The 20,346-nt window shown below is 52.5% G+C and overlaps 1 protein-coding gene across 1 annotated transcript; it reads left to right on the top strand.

Annotated features, from left to right (window-relative positions):
* The first annotated feature begins 228 nt into the window (after window positions 1-228).
* Window positions 229-18,775, top strand: LOC130680977 (sodium-dependent noradrenaline transporter-like). The gene is given in 12 exon segments (XM_057492874.1): window positions 229-248; window positions 795-933; window positions 8,008-8,157; window positions 9,830-9,930; window positions 11,100-11,198; window positions 11,970-12,102; window positions 13,404-13,511; window positions 13,968-14,067; window positions 15,038-15,138; window positions 15,642-15,809; window positions 17,244-17,315; window positions 17,883-18,775. Coding segments are annotated over 12 exon segments (1,215 nt in total). The 3' UTR covers window positions 17,907-18,775.
* Window positions 18,776-20,346: the final 1,571 nt, after the last annotated feature.

The raw sequence follows: 20,346 nt of genomic DNA, 5'->3' as shown, positions 1-20,346 counted from the left end.
CAGGTGGAGAGACAGTCAGCTATCCCCCAGTTTACCCGTCGTAGGTGTGTAAGATATCCAACAGCACGTCCTTTTGGATTGGAGCCCTACTCCAGGGCAGGATGATATTTGCCTTAAATACTGGAATAAAATGTATTAATGAGCCACATTCTGAATGGAGCCCAGGTAAACCTGCAGAATGAGACCTGGGGAAGGGAAATATCTACGAGGGGAAATGGCCCTGGCAGCATGAAAGGGCTGGACAAAGGGTGAGGTGTCCACCATAGCCCGGAAGGGTTTGCTAAAGGAAGTGAGAGTTTGTGGGAGACTGACCTTCTGTCCTTCTCAGCTTCCCCTGTGCTGGTTCTGGGTCTTACTGTTTATAGAAGATGAATTATTGGGCTGAGCAAGAGAGACTGTGAGCATTTGTTCCTGATGCAACAACGCACTAGGAGCTAAGAGGCTACCTGGCAGGCCTGGGCTTAGCAGTGGGCCCAGAGATGGTCATCCTACCGCCTCATCCTCATCCATGGCACTCAAGAGATTTTTGTTATCTTGAAATTTTGGTGACTGACCAAAAGCAGCCTCAACCGGGGAGTCTCCCCAGATGACTTGCTGGCCCAGGGCAGGGCAGTCCTGGGCACAGGCCACGACTGTGCAGAGCAGGCCCCAAAACTGCAGGGCGGTGGCCAGGGCAGCCCGGGGCCCACCTCCAGCCATGGCACTTCCAGGGACTGGCCTGTGGTCGTGGCCTTGGTCGTCGCCCCTGACTTCCCTGTCTTCCCCGGCCCTCCCCCCCGCCCCACCCCCCGCAGGCGTGGCGTCCTGCACCTGCATGAGAGCAGCGGGATCCATGACGTCGGCCTGCCCCAGTGGCAGCTCTTAGTCTGTCTGATGGTCGTCGTCATCATCCTGTTTTTTAGCCTCTGGAAAGGAGTGAAGACATCAGGAAAGGTAATACCTTTGTTTCTCTTTCAGTTAGGAGGTTGGCCTCAAAAAAAATTTTTTTTTCTAGTTATAACCAGGTAGTTGGTGAAAAGAAGTGGACCTAAAAGTACAGGAGAGCCTGGGTTTGTACCCCAGCTCCACCCCTGTTTCCTGGGAGAGCTTGGACAGTTCCCTTCTCTCCCCTAGGCTCCCCAGCAGTAGGGTGAGGGGGGTGCAGGAGGATCAGGGCTCCTCACACTTTTCTGTCAAAACTGCCACAGAGCAGAGACCAGGGAATGGGATATCCCAAGATATCCTTGGGGAAAAGGCAGAAACAACCTATTGACATGTGTGATAAATGACAAATCTTGATAAATAACCACTTGCTTCACTGTGAAAATCAGTCATTCCCCCCTCTGAACCTTTGAGTAAAAGAGAATGCTCCAGAAGCTATCTAGTTGGGACTTTGTGCTTCCTCTGGACAGTGCCGAGTGCCTGCAAGGGCCTTTCTCACCTAGGTGGCACGGCCCCTGTAGTCAGCCCCTCAGGGTGGGATGTCCTCAGGCCGTGGCCCATGTTGATCCTGAGGCCGAAGAACATCTCGAGAACAGTAATCTCATTTGGACCCTATGGGGTCCATGTGAAGCTTGACTGTATTAAAGAGGCTTTAGCTGGGAAATGTTCTTTCCATGTTTTGGTTAGCTATTTCTGTGCAACTAAGCACCCCAAGATGCAGTGATGTAGAATAGCAAGTATCTTATTATCTCTGATGATCCTGTGGGTTGACGGATCAGCTGGGCAGTTCTTCTGCTCCATCTGATACCACCGGGGTTTCAGACCTGGGGGCTTGACTGGGCTGGGACATCCAAGATGGCGCACACTCAAGGATGGCAGCGGGCCCAGGCTGGGGGCTCAGCCAGAGCTGTACAGCAGAACACCTCGGGTGGTTTCTGTGCAGCCTCTCCATGTGTCCTGGGCTTCTCACGGCATGGTGGCTGACTGCCACAAGCATGTTCCAAGCAGACAAGCCCCAAAGTGAAAATAGCTCTTCTAGTCACTGCTTGTGTCCTGATTGCCATTATCCCAGCAGCCAAGATAAGTCCTGTGATAAAGCCCAGAGTGAGTGCGGGTGGGACTACGTGCAGATGTGTGTTTGTTGGGGGTCACAGGCAGTAATCTACTGTAATCAGGCAGGCATGAGTTTGCGAGAAGCTTCGTTAGGCAGCTGACTTTGGAAAGTGGGCTGTATCAGGGTTCTTTCAGGGACTCCAGAGCCCTTGGTCACACTACTGAAAGCAAAGCTTGTGAGGGGGCACCAGCAGTCAGTGGGGATGGAATCTGTCAAGAAAGCTTAAAATGGAACTTCCTATCAGCAACTTGGAGACAGTGTCTGTGCCCAGGAAGAACCCAAATAAAATGCAGTCCAGGGCTGGAAGGAGTTCTGGGATAGAGCAAAACCAGGCTAAGGCCTCTACCATGCTGGCTCCTGGCACATAGTAGGTCTTCAGTAAATATTGATTGAAGGGTAACTCAGGAAAGGAGGGGAGGTAGGAAGAAAGGAGAAAGGGCGGGTGAGTGAATAAACTTGGGGAACTTAAGTTGTTCTTTTTAATTCAGTTCACCTTACTGCACACTTCCAGACACTGTGCCAGGCTTTGTGCTAGCACTAGTGATGCCAGAAAAAAATAAGACAGATCCCATCTTCAGTTGTTTATAATATTACACGTATGAAGGACCATTGTAGCCCGCCAGTGTCACTCGTTCCTCCAGTCTCCATCCAGAGATATATGTGTGTTCCCCTTTAAACGCTCATGGCCACAAACTGCACACTATTACATGTCTTCCTTTGTTTCTTAACGTTACCTTGGAGGTCATTTCACATCAAGTTGCACTTTAATTGAAATACAAACTGTGGGCTTTTCACCAGTCATGAAACCAGTGCAGGGGTTGCCACAAGTTGGTGTTTCAGTTATGGCAATTCATACATCTGTGCGCATTTTGTCTCAATATATAAGGTTTTCCTTACCATGAGCTGTCGCGGTAAAAAAAGTGTGAGATGCTGTGTTAATGGAAGGAAGAAGCTCTTCCAACTGAGACGGGTCTGCAAAGAACACAGAGAAGGTGACATTTGGCTAGGTCTCTAAGGACAGGCACGGGTAGGTATGGGACAGAGGAAAGAGATTTTTGGCGGAAAGAACTGCCTGAACAAAGCCACAGAGGTGCAGAAGGTCCAGGCCAGCCTGGCCAGCCTCCCTGCACCCTTCCTCGTCCTCAGGAGCAGGGCTCTCCTGCCTCTGCAGGCTGCAGAACTGTAGATGAGCGAGGCTTACTGCTGCTCCTGGCCTGGGCATGGGGCCGCCACAGGCTTCTAAAATTGCATCCCAAGGTTAAGTTCCTTGCAGCCATCACTGACTGGTTACAGCTTGCCCCACCTAGATCAGCACTTGGGAGGAGCAAAGAGCATGACTTGGGAGGAGACTGACACTAAAAAGAGAAGCTGAGCTGAGCATGCTGGGTTCACCCCTCCCCTGAGGAGTGTAATGAGGGGCAGAGCAGGACTGCTGCCCTAGGAAGCTCCCCACCTAGGTGGAAATACATCCACGGAAGCCACAGCCCACATTGTGCGTCAGTCTCCCAATGTTCCTGCAGATGAGCAGGCAAGGGCCCCTGGCAGCCCATGGGAAGGGCTTTCTAGAATAAGGAACTTCCATCAGGACATTCCTGTGCCCTGTCTTTAATTGGTTTTATAAACTGGCTCATGAGAAAGCCAAAAGCATTGCTTACTTTTTCCCAGACTTCATCTGACACAGGACATGGAACTTCTCTTAGCAGGCTCCTGCAGCCACAGAGCCGACCTGAAATGAACTGCAAATGTTCACACTTCAGGTCTTGGCAAGTGATGGCTCTGCACTTGGGAAGATGTGTGATTCCACAGCCAGCAGCCAGGATGTGGAGGATGGAGTACGGTCTGAATCAGGAAAAGGGATTACCCAAGACCACACGCTCTGTGGACCTTGGCCCACTGACTACCTCAGAGCAGTGGGTTGAGGTTTGAGTCAAGAGTTAGTTGGCCCCCAGGGAGGCGGGCGAGTATGTGCACACTGCCGCCTGCCACCCCGAGTCTGGCCTGCCTCCCCATCTCACGCACTGCTGGCTGAGCTGGCCCTAGCAACTACAAGTCCAGTAACTGAGACCCTACAAGTTGGAATGGAAGAGAGGCATCTACTCCCACCTTCCTGTTCACATGAGGAGGCTGAGGTCTGGAGAGGGACAGGGCTTCACAGCAGTCTAGCCTGGCTAGAAATTGAACCTGGGTCTCAAATATACAGGAGAGCAAGTGATAGGACATGGTCTTGTGGTCAGACCACCTGGGCTGGGGACCAAACATTTCCTACCAGGTGACCTGAGATTATAACACCCCCTAAGCTCCAGTGTCCTCACCCGCAAAGTGAGAGCAATCAGTGGCCGCACTGGCCTCCCACCCTGATGGAGGGTGGGCAAGAGGGGAGGGCCCCAGTGCAGGGCCGGCAGATGGACATGATCCTCGTCTGTCCCCTTTGTCAGCAGCCCTTCCAGTGCTCTGCCCCCACCTCCATGGGTTCTGCTGACTTCCCACTGGGTAGAGGGGCAGGCCCAGCGTCCCATGTGCTCTGTTTACATGCCGGGCTAAACTTTCAGAAACCCCAGACTCCCCTATGCCTGGAGAAAACAAGACAACAGAATTGGCCAGGGGCAGCCTCCATCCTCTGCCCACTTCCCTGCCAGCCTGTGGGCTCCTTGGGGGATGGAAAAAGACAGAACACCTCACCAATTCTGGCACAGGTGGTCTAGCTGAGGAGAGAGAAAGCCAGACCAATTAGGAGAAAACCTGAGTTCTAGAATATCTAAATAAAAAGTCATTCTGTTACTTTGGAGTTCAAGTCACAATTCTAGCCAAATCTTCCCACTAATGTGTCAATACAGGGTGGTCTTGACTTGCTTTAGTGACTCGTTGGGGACCCTGTTATAATGCACAGCATCATTTGCATACAAGCAATGAGTACTAAAATATTTACAGCTCAGTGTTTTCTGAAGTAACATTAGTGCATAACCCTCACCCCATAAATCTTCATGTGTCTTCATTGTTAGGGCAAATTTCCCTTAAACCCATTTCAAAGGATCATGAAGCCTAACCATTACAGGCTAAATCGATGCAGTTTTGCAGCAATAAGCATGAACATTTATCCCTCCAGGTGACCTCAAACAATGCTTCTCAACCTTTGTGCACATAAGAATAACATAGCTTGTTAAAACTCAGATTCCTGGGTGCCACCTTGAGAGTCTGATTCTGTGGGGGTGGGGTGAGAATTTGCGTTTCTGACAAGCTCCTAGTGATGCAGAGGGTGCTGGTCCCTGGGCCTCACCTTGCTCCAGGAAATCCTTTGCCTAGTGCCTGGATCCTGAGCAAGATTTGCACACCTTCAGTGACAGAGTCCTCACCACCTCCCAGGGAAGCTCATTCTCTCTTCAGAGAGCTCAATTCATTAGAAAGTTCTTCCTTTAATGGAGCCCAGATCTTCCTCATTGTGATTATCAACCATAGGTTTGAGTTTGGCACCCAAGAACCACACAAATTGTAACCTTTATGGATAGAAACACAAACAGACCAGAAGTTGGATTTTGGTGCTGGAAAGCCGTGCTTTCTTGAACACAGAGGACGCTTGCCGAAACAATGGGCTGCTCATGGCTCTTTTCATCTTGTGCTCAAAGACAGACCAAGTCTGGCTTCTTGTGGCCAGAGGTGCACTGCAATTTGACATTTTGATCAGAGAAGACTGGGGTGGAGATGACAGAATCCAATTGTCCCTTCTCTTTGCCCCACATACCTGCTGGGCACATATTAGCATGACCTAGCTGTTGGCCAAGGATCCAGGAGCCTCCCTTTCTGCACAAGATTTTAGCAGCTCAGCTCACTTCTGCCATCAATTTTGAGCCAGACTCAGATGGTTTAGCTTGAAACACATGTACATGGACAAGATAAGTTCCCCTTTCGTGATACTTGACTGCAGTCAAGGTCAACTTAGTCATGTCCTTGGGGAAATTGAATCCATGCTGGAGCCTCAGATATGACTAATGAGGGCTGCCAGCCAGCCCCATGGGAGATTCCTTGGAGTCAGACCTGAGGATGTTGTCTTTTGATGGGTGAAATCTGGTCTCTTCCGGCCTGCTGGCTAGGCAATGGGTCTGCAGCTGTTGGTGTGAGTTGAAGGGGAACATCAGTTAGAACCCAACAGAAGCTCATGTGAGGGCTCCTCCTTGTGCCTGTCACCAGGGAGTTAGACCCATTTCTCCCACTTTGGGAGAATAAATCCAGGATTAATATGAGGCCACTCGGATGTAGTGGCTTCACTTTCCAAGGCATATTTTCCTCTGCATTTGTTTTTGGCAATTTGTCCTCCTCGTTCCTGGACCCCTGAAAGAAAACAGAAGCCTAAAGCATATATCTAGAAGCCCCTCCAAATGAGACAGTGTAACGATGGAGGAAACTGGAGGAACACCTGGATAACAGGAAAGAGGGGAGCCTGATTCCTATTCTGATTCCCTCAGAAGACATGACCAACTATTGATGAATTTAACTACTGTTGGACTCATGTGCTCGTTTATTCACTTGCTCATTCTTTCATTCATTCTTTGACTTAGTCACCCACACACCCTTGGATTTATCGCTGATCCACTCATCCGTCTACCTATCTGTCCACTCAACTATTTCCTCACCTAACCATCCACCTACCCATTAGCTACCCAACTCTGTATCCAGCCACCCAACCGTCCATCCATCTGTCCAATCATTCACCGATACAACATCCATATTCATTCGTCCATCCATCCAACAGTCAGTTTTTAAGCATTCATATGTGCCATCTTCTGGGGATACAAGCTTGAGAAATATTGAGATTTTGCTTCTAAGGAGCTCCTGGCCTAGTGGGAAAGACAGAAAAGGAGGATAAATCTCAGTCCTTCAGTACAGGTGTGGAAAACATGATTTTATGTCATATATCTCCATTTTTGTCTTGAGCCCATATCTTTCTAGGCTAGCAAAGAACTTTACCCTCCATCATGTTTCAGGGCTTCCATTTTCTCCCTGGAGATATGTGAAGATTCTAGAGGCTGTGTAATGCCAGCACTTTGCGGGGGAGGGACCGTTTGGTCTTTAGGTCACATGTCCTCTTATGTTTCAGCTGAGTCTCCCCTGAGTCTGGCCACCTTGGCCCTGAACAGACTCTGCTGAGCCTTCTTTCTGCACAGCCGCCTGTAGCAGCCTCTGCCTATAGCAATGGCCTTTAGCCTTGACCGCTCATTGACATCACCTGGGGGGGTTTAAACACACTGAAGTGCATGCCCCACCCCAGACCAATTAAGTCAGAAACTCCAAGAATGGGACCTGAACTTTGACGTTTTTATGTAGAACTTCCCCCAGAGTATCCTGACATTCAGGGAAGCCCACACAACCTTCTCCCGGCCCCCCTTTCTTCTCGGTTCCTCCACTTGAGGCAAGGAGCAGGGGTGTGGTGGGGGCTGCGGGTGACTTTTTCTAGTCTGGGGATGAACTTTTCCCTGATGGGTTCCTGGACAAGACAGTTAGTTGTCCTACATCCATCCCAAGGTAAAGGCGGCCAGAGATTGCTTTCTGCCCAGCCACCTGCCTCAGTGGACAGTGAGCTTAGGAGAGTTTGCCTGAGCGAAGGTGAAGGAGAGAGAGGAGGGAGGGGAGGGGGCACAAGGAGGTTGTGCTTAGTTCCACGGGGGCGACTGGGAGGGTCAGTAGAGGCAGCTTGTGGCGGTTGTGGCACTGGGAGCTGAGGGAAGCTAGTCGAGTCCTCTCAGCCCTCAGCTTCGGTGGCACCGCTGTTCCCAGGTGCACTTTCGCCCCTGGACTCTGAGCTGCTCTGGGTGCAGCCAGCATCTGTTCTCTGCCTTGGAGCACCAGGGCCTGGAGATGGGGCTTTTGGCATGTGTACTGCATGAGGTTAGGTGAAGGGAGGGTGTGCCTGGCTCCTGGGAAAGGGCCTGTGCCCCCGCAGCCCCACCAGGCCAGTGGCAGAGCCGGGCTCTCACGGCTAGCTTGTCCACTGCCACGTTGTGTGGATCACGGCCACGCTGCCTTACCTCATGCTGTTTGTGCTCCTGGTCCACGGCGTCACACTGCCCGGCGCCTCCAACGGCATCAACGCCTACCTGCACATCGACTTCTACCGCCTGAAAGAGGCCACGGTCAGTGCCCAGCGACCACCCCCTGTGGGCCAGGGTTGAGGAGGGTTCTCCACGCCAGCAGCAACAGGCAGTCTGGTCCCAGCCTTGCCTCGAGCTTGTGGCGTAGCCTGGGATGGAACCATCCCTCCCCGGGCTGCAGCTTCTCTATCTGACCAACATCCCTTTGATCGCACCTGCTGGTCTTCACAAGCCCGTTGCAGACCCCTCTTTTCAAGGAGAGCAGTACCCTGTCCTGGTCCTGACATCTACCCTGTGACATGGTTCCCTCACCCACCCCAGCCACCTCAGCCCTCTTTCCACTCTCAAGTCTCCACCTCTGGCATTGCTACCATCCTCTGATCTCACCATAAGGAGCAGCATCAGACCCACAGAGGTCTGGACCCTGCTGACTGTCCCCCCACAGGCTCCTGCAGCTGTCCTGCCCAGAGACACAGATTGTGATGACAGTGGGTTAATTCGGAGTGGATTCCAAAGCAGTGGGGTGCAGATGGGAGCCGAGACAATCTTGGGGGTGCCCCATCCCCTGAGCATCTTCAAATCACGGCTGAGATGAAACCCAGCCTCCTCCCCCGGGCCCATCTCAGTTAAGATCTCCCTCACAATTCCCAAAGGCTTCCTCACGCTCGTCTGACCCCACAGTAATCCTGGCAGGCAGCAGAGACAGAGGACGAAGAGGGATGCCTCTCAGGAGGCAGCTCCCATAGCTGTGACACCTCACCAGACCATGGGGCTTTAGCCCAGTAACCAAGAGAAAAACCTATTTCCTTAGTAACTGTCAGAAAGAAAACTGTCAGAGAGCATAAGACTCGCACCAGCCTTGTAAAAACAAGTTTGTAAAGCAATCAGCCTCGTGAAACAAGTTCTATCTGCTCTGCAGCTGTTTAGATATCCTGAATCCTGACAAGTAGAAACGGAGCCTGAATACTGTCTCAGGAGCACATGTATCTTCCTCCATCAGATTGCTTCTGTTGCCATACACTCTGCTTTCAAAGTAGGGGGAGCCCAGAATAATGGGATTGGGGAGATGGAGAAATCTCACAAACCTGATTTGCAGCTCTTAGTCTGGGTGGGCTGGGAATAGTTGCCCCCTGCTACAGAGATGAAGAAACTGAGATTAGTGAGGTGAAATTGACCAGGGCTAGGCCACAAGGCAGAGAGGGTAGAGAGGGGCTCATATCACCAGCTTTCAGCCATGTGTTTTCATCACCCAAAAACTGGAATAAGTAAACCCCGTTGGCCCCTGAGGAGTCACCACTGGCTGTGAGCTGGCAGAAGGTGCTAGACACCATGATCCCTTTCTGATGAGTTATCTCCGTGATTCCTAACATGGTTGTAGCCCTTTGCCCTCACCTCATGCACACTCTAACCTGCTACTGTAAGTTTATTAATTTCCTTGGGAAATCAGGACATCAAATTGACTCAGTGAGTCCCAGGTGGGCTCCCTCGTGGCTACTGAAGACCAGGAGACACTAGACAGACCCCAGTCTCTCTCCATGGTGATTTTGAACAGGCTTTTGGGGTGGAGGAGTTGCATGGCTGCCCATCTCTGGCTCAGAACTCATTTCCCAAGGCTCAGAGCATCCCTGGGGCTTCCCAGCCCTCTGGGGCAGGGAGGCAGGTAGTCCTGCTCTGTAGGAAGCAGAAGGTGATGGCCTCTGTTTGCCCATTTCAGGTATGGATTGATGCTGCAACTCAGATTTTTTTTTCCTTGGGGGCTGGATTTGGAGTCTTGATTGCATTTGCCAGTTACCACAAATTTGACAACTGCTACAGGTAAGATCCTTTTCAGGGCTCTGGGAAGGTTTTAAATCCTAGGGATCAACACTCCTAGGAAATGAGAGAGAGAGGGCTGTGGTCTGGGGCAAGTCAACTTTTCCTCTTGACTTTCTTCTGTGAGATGAGGCAGGGTGGACCTCTGTGACCTCCAGAGTGGGTGTTCTATGAACTCTGACATGGCCTACGGGGTCCTGATGAACACAAATCAGAACACCTCTTCCAAGGATGTAAAGCACTGGGAGATCCTGGGGTTGGGTAGCTGGGACAGAGGGGCACTATGTGGCTTTCAGAAAAGACAGTACTGCCTGACAGTCCATCTGATGCCCAGGCAGGCAGTGGACTACTACGGCTGGTCCATGAGGGGTGAGGGCCTGGCAGAGTCAGAGGTAAGGCTGCAGGGCAGCAGAGACAGAAGACCAAGCTCTAGCTCAGTTCAGTAGGCACTTAATGCTGCCCCCTGCGGGCCCAGTGCTGTGAGGGCTTCAGGCATGGGCACAGATTGGGCCTGCCTCCATCACTCGATCAGAGGCTCAAGACAGAATCACCGCCCCTCTGGTACAAGAGAGCAGGCTGAATGCATACCGGCGGGGCAGGCTGTAGGAAGGCCCAGGAAATGGGGTGATCGGCCCTCTGCTGGGGCAACCAGCAAGAGTGTGGAGGTGAGCCTCAGAGGACAGTTGGGACCGGGATGGGAGACAGGGAGGGGACAGCAGGCATAGGGGGAATGGCATGAGCAAAGCCAGGGAGGGCATTGAGTTTGTGGACCAGCAAGTTGCCTGGTTTGGTTTGTATAAAGTGTGCCAGGAACGCATATGAAGTAAGTCTGGAAGCAGGGTTGGTTATGTTAGCAAAGCTCTTAAATGCCTTTGTGAGAAGGTGAGAGACACTGAGAAGTTGCTGAGCTTGTTGAAAAGGAGGCTGGGGACAGGATTCCCCAGTAAGAATTTAATACCAGACTGTGGTCTCCGAATGTTTCATCCAGAAGCTGTTACTTATTTCCTGCACCTGCAGGGACTTTCCAGGTGATGGTGGGGCGCTGGGGTCCCTGGCACAGGAAAACTGAATGGGGGATGGCATTGCAGCCGAGACTTCATAGACGGCACAGCCGTCCATGAGCAGGTTGGGGAGAGCCAGGCGACTTGAACTAACAGTGTGTCTTCCCCCAGGGATGCCCTGCTCACCAGCACCATCAACCGTGTCACCAGCTTCATCTCGGGGTTCGCCATCTTCTCCATCCTCGGCTACATGGCCCATTGCCACTGAAGGTGGGTGGGCAGATGCAAGAGGAGGAGGCTGAGAAACCGCCCTGCATTCATGGCTGTGCAGCTTCCCCATGGCCTCAGGACTGAGGCTGCTGGACATGGAGCTTCCCAAGCTGCCCATGTGATAGGCTTCCTTTGAGGCTATGACCAGGAGCTCCAGGCAGTCCTGGACCCTGCGTGTGTAACAGAAGCTTCCTCTGAGTCAGGCCAGGTAGGGCTGATTTCGGAGCTCCCTAGACGAGCCCCCATGCTGAGCACCTGACATAGCTTCATTGGTTCTGACAGCTCCATGTGGCAAGTGTGAATGGGCCCATTTTAAAGAGGAGAAAGCTGAGACTCAGGCTGTGTAAGTTGTCCCAGGTCCCCCAGCTACTGAGCAATAGTGCCAGATTCAAGCTCTGACCAGTCTGACTGTGGAAACTGTGTCCTTCCCCACTGCTCCCCATAATCCACAAAGAAGCTGAGACCCGGGGAGGAGCTCAAATGGACTCTGAGGACAACAGACTTTTGAGAGTAAGAGGATCCTCACGGTGTGCAGGAGGTAGGATCCAATGCATGTAGCTGTAGCTCTCCAGGCAAGGCACGGCCCTCTGACCTGGCTCTGAATCAGCCTCCGTGCTGTGCAGTGAACTGCAAGCTGGAGCTCGCTGCATCTTTAGACCCTTGGTTTGCTCTGCCGCACATGGCTGACCAACTGTCATGGGCCTGGGCTAGGGCTGACTGGGCCTCAGAATGCTGCCATCTCCAGCTCAGACAGTCCCAGCCATTGGTGAGGTCCTTGGTGTTTCTTGCAGGAGCTGGCCTAGTCTTCATCCTGTACCCAGAAGCCATTTCCACCCTGTCGGGATCCACATTCTGGGCTATTGTGTTCTTCATCATGCTCCTGGCTCTAGGAATTGACAGCTCAGTGAGTAAGCCTGCCCAGGATACACCCCACCCCACACACACCACTGGGCCTGAGCCTCCCCCCACCCACCCCAGCTACCCAGCCTAAAGTTCCCACCATTCAAGCCTCTGGTTGGTAGTTGGTTCCAGAGGCCCTGTTTAAATACAAACATGGAAGTGAGTCCTCCCTCAAAAAGGCAAGACTTAGGCCAAAGCCAAGAACCAGTAGAAAGCTTGTTGGCATCATGGAACTGCACATCAGAGAGGACCTCAGATAAGCCAGCACAGCAGGCCCCTCTTGAGGACAGGGACACTGAATTCAGAGAGGGTACCGATGGAACTCTTGTTCTCTAACCAAGCATTCTTCTCACCATATTTCATCAACAACAACCAGCAAAAACACATTAAGCCTCATTCATCTTAGGACCTTTTAGTTTATGCATATGTAAGATGCAGTTTACTGATGTCTTATTATATCTATGTCTACCTTTTGTATATTGTGCCTGGAAATTTGCAAGAAATCTTAGGGTAGGGCTAGCAAATAGGCTTCCTTTTACTGCCTTTTCCTTTCAGTTGGTAGATCTGCTAGAAGCAGTGTGTCGAGGATTCTGAGGCTGCTTCCCAGCACACAGGAGGGAATATTGCTTTTAATTAATAAATAGTGTCTGCCAAGGGTAGAGGAGACCTGCATGAGGTAGAGAATGGTGGCATGCATACTCCTTGTCTGCCATCCCAGTCTTGGGATGTCACTGATGTAAGCATGTAATTGTTACTCATGAGGCCATAGCGAGGGCCTCATAAAGAATAGATTTGTCCATAGCTATGGGATAAGAGACCCTTTCAGACTGAGAGTCTGGAGTTTGAAGTTACTACTTGATTGACAATTACAGAGGCAGCCGAAAATCCTTGTCAGAAACTACTACCTATACTGCAATCACCGGAAGCTCTCCTTTGGTAGATGTTTCCAGAAGCCCTTATTAACATGCAGATATATTACATGCGTGTTTTTGCCCCCTCTTTCCCCCCTTGGCTCCCAGTGCCCACTCGGGCTGATTGAGAGGGTCAGGTGCCTGGGATTAGGAGAAGATAGGAGTTAACTCTTCACCTTTCCCACATAGTTTCCGAGTTCTATTCTGGCTGAAAAGCTGGCAGAGGTGGGATGAGGATGGAGAAGGCAGAACCGGCCGATTTCTCTAGAGAGGCGAGGCAGCTGGCAGGGTGCCTGAGTCCCCAGCTGCAGGCGGCCCCAGGTGGCCTGGGGCCTGAGACCGAGGTGCAGGGAGCCTCTCACTTCTGCTCCCCACTCTGCCTGGTTCCCTCCAGATGGGAGGCCTGGCCGACGACTTCCAGGTCCTGAAGCGACACAGGAAGCTCTTCACCTTTGGAGTTACCTTTGGAACTTTCCTTCTGGCCCTATTTTGCATAACCAAGGTGAGGCGGGGCTGGGCTCTGGGTCACTCAGAACTTGTGCGGCTGCATTTCCACCCAGTCAGACATTCCCAGATGGGGTGAGCTCAGGGGGAGCCATGGGGAGCCGGCATCCTCAACCCGGTTGGGATCCCCTGGGGTTACATCCCATTGTTATCTTCTACCTCTGAGCCCGAAGAGCTCCAGGCAACCCTACTAGCTGCTTATTGGCTTGAGAGGCAGAAATCTTTTTGAAACCCACCTGGCCTTTGACTGGCTACAGTACCCACCCTCAGACCCAGGGACTCCAAAAGGCCTTTGTAAGGATGCGAACATGTGACATCAGCACAATAGCACCACAGGCCTGTCACCCACATTCTGAAACTGGGTTCTAAGCAAGTGGGACAGTTGGCATACACATAACAGTCAGTGGCCATTTCTAGCCAAGGTGGCCTCAGGCTTTCTCCCTCCATGCCCCAGGGTGGGATATACGTGCTGACCCTGCTGGACACATTTGCCGCGGGGACCTCCATTCTTTTTGCTGTGCTCATGGAAGCCATTGGAGTGTCCTGGTTTTATGGTACGTGCTGGGCCCTGAGTGGGTGGGAAAGCCTCAGGGCCCCTGCTGCTCCGGGACCCTCTGCCCCTGGAGACGCAAAGGGCCTTCCCATTTCCAGGACAGCCCCTGGCTGATTCCAGAACGAGCAGGTCACTTATCAGGAACAGCTCTCCCAGCCCTCAGCTCATCCTTGCACGCAGGCCTGTTAACAGGAGGCTGCAGAGGCCCCCAGAGGCCTCCGGCGTCAGCTTTGAAAGGGGAAATCCGAGGAAGCTGCTCATCTCCAAGCCACGTAATTCAGCCTAGGGTAGGGCTGCCAGATTTAGCAAATATAACACAAGGTGCTCTTTTAAACCTGAATTTCAGATACATAATGAATAATTGTTTTAGTATAAGTATGCTCCAAATATCGCATGAGTTGTAGTTAAAATAATGTGATTTTCATGTTCTATGTGAAATTCACATGGAGCTGGTGCTTTGTATTTCCCTGGCCACCTTATTCTGGAGCTGAATAAGGAGAACACATTACAAATTGTCAAAGGTGTTTGTAACTGTGCATTTTTTTCTGCAGGGGTCACATCAAAGTGTTAGTTAGTCCTGTCTCACTCTTTTCTACTAGTCAGGCAGATGGCAGTGTGATTGGGCTTTTCTGCCAGATGAGAATCAGGGAAGGTGCTGTGGTCACTTTCAAGGGAGCATGCGCAGAGGAAAGAGAGGAGGGCTTTGCTCTCAGGCCGCCCGGCTGTGGAGACTGGAGCAGGTCCCCTCCAGCCCCAAGCCCTGCTTTCCCTCCGAGAAATGAATTGGGGTGGCACCTGAAAGGTGATACTGCCCCTGAGTGTCACCTTCCCCTTGTTCTTCACCAGCCAAGGGCCAGAGTGTCCTGTCTCACTGCCCTGCTCCCCGCCTGAGTCCAGGCCCTGTGGGAGGGCCCAGGGGGTGGCTGGGGCTGTGCGGGGCCACGTGACGGGGCTGCCCTGTGTGTGCGCAGGTGTGGACAGGTTCAGCAATGACATCCAGCAGATGATGGGGTTCAAGCCGGGCCTGTACTGGAGACTGTGCTGGAATTTTGTCAGCCCTGCCTTCCTCCTGGTGTGTGGGGTGTGGCTGGGGCTCCCTGGGGCAAGAGGTCTGTGCCCAGGGTGGCGGTGGGTGAGCATATTTTTTTCCTAAGGGAGGAGGTTCTGGGAGGCAGAGCCCTGCTCATGTGACAGGACGCATGGATGCTCAGCCCTGTCATAGCACGGTGGCCTTCCCCCCTAGTGGGGTCTCTAGCCTGGGGCTGGGTCCCCAGGGGGACGGTGTGTGCCACCACTCAGCCCAGCTCCAGCGTTACCTTTCCATTCTTCTTTTTCTTGCTCCTATTGTCTTTGTCTCTTTTTCGTGACATTGGCTTCTTGAATTCTTCCTCCTCTCTCTCTTCTGCCCTTCCTCACTCTGTCCTCTGCCCGTGACCCACCTCCCTCCCTGCCCCTCACGTCCCTCTGATCTTTCTCTGCTTCTGTCTCTTTCCCACCTCCTTCCCTCCTCCCATCCTGTACCCCTGCCCCTCCGTCTCCTGTCTCTCTTCCCCGCCTCCCTTCCTGTTCCCCCAGTTTGTGGTGGTGGTCAGCGTCATCAGCTTCAAGCCGCTCACCTACGATGACTACATCTTCCCACTGTGGGCCAACTGGGTGGGCTGGGGCATCGCGCTCTCCTCCATGGCCCTGGTGCCCACCTACACCGCCTACAAGTTCCTCAGCACGCGGGGCTCCATTTGGGAGGTGAGCTCTGGCTGGGGGCGAGGGGCCAGGATGGGAGGGGGCGCCCTGAGCAGGGCGGACAGAAGGGCACGGACAGCAGACCCACCGTGGGGTCCAAGTCATTTACCACCCTGAGCCTCAGTTTCCACCTTTGTAACCTGGGGATAATAATTTGGACCTTGAAGGAAAAGGGGAGTGTTTAGCACAGTTCCTGGCACAAAGGATGTGTTCAGTGCCTTTTACCTGCTGTGACATTGTGTGTCATATGCCATATATGCTCCTCCTGCCATTCCTACTGTTTGTTATGCAAAGGGGTGCCCTGCAGTCCTTGAGTCCTCTAAGGATGTTAGACTGCCTTAATTGGGCCTTCTCCTGTTTCCCTTTCTAAGGAGTCTCATGTCCCCAGATGTCCCCACTCTCCCCATCCGAGCTCACTGTGACCCTGTCATCTTGGTTTACCTGCGTCCTTCCTGAACCTGACACCCGATCAGCCTAAACCAGAGATTTCCAAACTACACTTTCTTCTTCATCTGTACACATCGTATACACATATACATAGACAAGTATTCAGCAAACCTGTACTCTGAAATCATGTCTTTCCTAGTCTTGGGTTCGTAAAATACCTTTTCATTTATAAATAATGATAATCTTTTCTACATGTCCTTACTATGCAAGACTGAGGTGGCATTCCTTTCGTCCCTCACTCCACAGACACTGAGAGGCTATGACCTGGGCTGGATTCTCTCCAGGAGCTCATGTTCTAACTGGGGGACAGATGACAGTGAGGATGTAAGGGGCCCACATGGAACCTTAGGGAAGAGGGACCCAGGCGGGGCTGGGTCTGCCCCTCCCCCAGTTCCTTGTACATGTTTCCTGGCCCTGAAATCCCAACGTCTGGGAGCCTGTGGGTCGCTGGGAGGACCCGTGTTCTGTGGGCTCATCCGGGACGTGGGAACGAGGACCTGCCTTGAGCTTTTTATTCTTCACACTCTGGGACCGGCGAGGGCATCTTGCCATCTCGGGATCGGTGATTGATTCTCAATGTCTTCCTGAGTCCCGACCTGGTCCCCTCTAATCTGCGCTCCGAGCTTGTCCTCTGCAGCACTTTCTCCAGTCCTGGTTTTGGTGGCCTGTGTCTTTATCTGTTCAATGCTAGCCCCTTCCCTGCACTGTAAGCCCCCCCGGTGCAGAGCCACTGGGTCACCTTCAACTCTGGACCCCAAGGGCCTCGTCCAGTGTCTGACCACAGGGCTCACTGAACATTCACTGAGTGAGTGACTCAGTGACCAGCTCCACAAACAAGGGTGGCGAGCATCTTGTGCAGACCTCACACAGTGTCCATGTGGGACTTAAGGGCCAAATGGCAGGTAGCCTTTACCTGGGGCGTCCTCTGGGCCACTGAGAGGGTGTCCCGGGGCCCAGCTGGGGCTCTGCCCCTTCTCCACCCTCTCACAGAGACTGGCCTATGTCATCACGCCAGAGAGTGAGCATCTCCTGGTGGCCCAGAGGGATGTCAGGCAGTTCCAGGTAGGTGCAGCCTAGGCTGTTCCGGGTGCGGGCCGTGGTCTGGGTTCTCACTGCTCCCTGCTGGGTGCTGAATGCCTCAGATAGGATCACACCCCACCCAGAACAGCTGTGGCTCTAGGTATTTGGGACAGAGGAGAGGGGCCTGTCCGCTGCCTTCTACCAGCCCTGACTGCCCCTCTGCTCCTGGGTCCTGGGATGCCAAGTCCCTAAACACTTTTTCCCTCTGTGAACTGTCACCAGACTAGGCTGAAGATTTCTTACGTTGAAGGAAGACCCGCAGGTATATCAGTTACACACTGACCTCCTACCCCTTTCCCCTTAAAAGAATTCGGGGAGAGGGGATGGGGAGGGCCCCACCAAGATCCCTGTTTCAAACTTGCTGTCGGACTTTGGGAGGGCTCTTTGGTGCTTTCTGGGCCAAAGTGACAATTAGGAATCAACCTGCATGTTCTCCAGGGTCTCTGAAGTGAGAGGCACGTGTTCTGCCTGCTCTGTGCTTCCTGCTGGCCCTGGTGCTCTCCACCCATGCCCCCCGGCCCTGGCACACCTTGCTTTCTCTCTCTGCAGCTGCAGCACTGGTTGGCCCTCTGAACCTGACCCCCAGGAGGGACCCTGCTGTGCCGATGTCCAGGTCAAGTCACCACCACCCTGGACGCTGTCCTGGGATTCCTCTCCTGGAGGCGTTCTTTCTGACCCTTCTTCCTCTTGTCCCAGTTACAAATGCTGTGCTCCGGTTTTCATTCACCTTCCGTTCACCTGGCCTGGGGACTGTGAGCTTGGATTGGTGAGCCTTGAGGGAGAAGAGGAGAGGAGGGAACAGGAAAAATGACTCTGTTGAACTGCTTTTGCTTTGGGAGGTCTCACCCAACTTGGGAGCGGCCCAGGCTGAGCTCCACAGCGCGGGCAGAACTCCCCACCTCGTTTACTTGTACTTTAGGCCACAGAAGAAATCCTCAGTCCAACAAATCAGATAGAGGATATTGCTTTTTTATGTCAAACATCGTAAAACTAAACACAAACAAAAGCCGGCTGAGTTGGAGGCTCGGGTGTGGAGGACATAGATCCTTCCTCTCTTGTCCACTCCAGGCAGCACACAGGGATCTGAACTGTGCCCTGTCAGGGGGTTTGGGTTTATTTGTCCCTGTCATGAAGGCCAAGGGCAGATGCTCTTGGGGATGGTGAACAGAAACCTTCAGAGTTAATTTTCACTCCAGCCAATGGAGTCTGATTTGCGTGTGTGCTGGAGTGTGGCTGCTGGTGGTCAGGTGATAGGTCATGGATGTGGAGGTCATGGGGTAGGATGGCGATGAGCTGCAGTGAGCGGTGTCTGCAGAAGTGCAGACAGGCTCACGGAGGCCACATGCAGGGCATGTTCTGTTAGGCACACAGGGCCCAGAAACCCAGCTGTGGGTCCTGAGGCCTCTCTGGGTGGTTGGGGACAGAAGCTCAGCGAGGCCAGAAGTGAGTCTCTACCATGGGATTCTCTGCTGTCCTCACAGGAGCGGGTGAGTGCCCAAGGGCAGCCTGAGAAGCTGTTTGTGTATTCATCGTTCACGGACACTTGCAAAAACCTTTCCCTGGGAATCCCACCCAGCACAGACCAGCAGATTCAAGTGAAGGAGTTGGCCCTGAAAACTCCTTTTGTCACTCTTCATGGACTGGACGTGGCACCTTGGAAGGCCGGGTGGAACCAAACACACAGCAACCTGGTCGTTCAAGCTGAAGAGAGTATTCTGAGTTGCTGGCGCAGGCTGGTGGTTTTAGAGAATTTCCAGGTTGACGTCTGATACAGACTCGCAAGTGGTGCCCTCTGGTGGTAGTCATGGTTAGTTTCAGCTCATTCAGAGAAGTGATTTGTAGTTGAAGTTGGTGGCATTTATTTGGAGTTTCTATTTATGGTTTGAGTCTCTTACGCCCCACCCCCCCTTTTTGGAAATCTGGACTTATGGGGCTCTTATTCTGACTGTGGGAGCCCCTGTTGCAGAAACTTGGGTCAGGAAAAGGGGACCATTCCATTTAATGCTGGAAGTGCTGGGAGACACACATCCAGAAGGCTCTTTGCATGAAACTAGGGTGTCACTGAGCCTGATCAATCAATCATGCAGTCTGTGAAGAGGATTATGTAGAGGCCAGCTTGGGGCAAGGGGATGGTTTTCCTTCTGAAGGCCCCATGTCCCTTCTGAGTCAGGGTTCTCAGGACATTCTTTAGATTACAGGGGATCAATCAAGAGACTTCTAGGAAATATGAAAAAGGCCAGCCCAAAGTCTGAGACAGCCCAAGTGGCAGTTGCTGTGGACCCTGTAAAAGCTGGGGCCTGGGAGCCTCCAACAGGGTGGAACAGGAAGGCACTGGTCTGGGAGACGGGAGTGGGAGATCCACCCCTGATGGAATATGGCCCCGGAAGGGACCCGAGATCCTCCCGTGAAGGGTAATTCCCCCTTAATGTTACAGGTTTTCTTACAAAGCACTTTTATCCACTCCCATCTGCCCAGTGAGGACTGCAGGGCCGGCTTCTGTGTCCCCATTTCCCAGGTGAGACAAGCAAGGCCCAGCACTGCAGTCACTCTTGTTCAACGTTTCTCAGATGTGAGGCAATCCAGTTGGACCTCCAGTCAGATCCCCTGACTCTCAGCCCAGAGCACCTTGACATTCTGTGTTTGATATGGTTCACCCCACCCAGAGTCACCATTAAAATCCAACAGGATTCTAGTCAAGTGGCCGAGGGGTGTTTCTTAGCAAAAGAACAATGCATCAGAAGAAGGGAAAGGGGGAGAGGATGCAATTTATTCTCATCTAACTAGTTGCCAGAGAGAAAGTCATTCAGCTGCTTTCTTTTGGTGGCAGTGATGGCTCTGGGGAACAGCAGGGTGGGGAAAGCTGAGTCTACCTGGCTGAAATGAGAGCAAACAGCCAGAAAAGCCTGTGTCCCAGAACAGGGACACACCTGAGAGGCAGCCTGTGGTTTTCTCTTTGCATCTGCACGCGGCCCTTCTGCCTCCAGACATCCGTCCTAAGGGTGACTCGGAGGTG

The sequence above is a fragment of the Manis pentadactyla genome, chromosome 15, assembly GCF_030020395.1.
Source record: "Manis pentadactyla isolate mManPen7 chromosome 15, mManPen7.hap1, whole genome shotgun sequence".
NCBI lineage: Eukaryota > Metazoa > Chordata > Mammalia > Pholidota > Manidae > Manis > Manis pentadactyla.
Note: the sequence above shows the minus strand (reverse complement) of the source record. Positions and strands in the feature narration are given on the sequence as shown.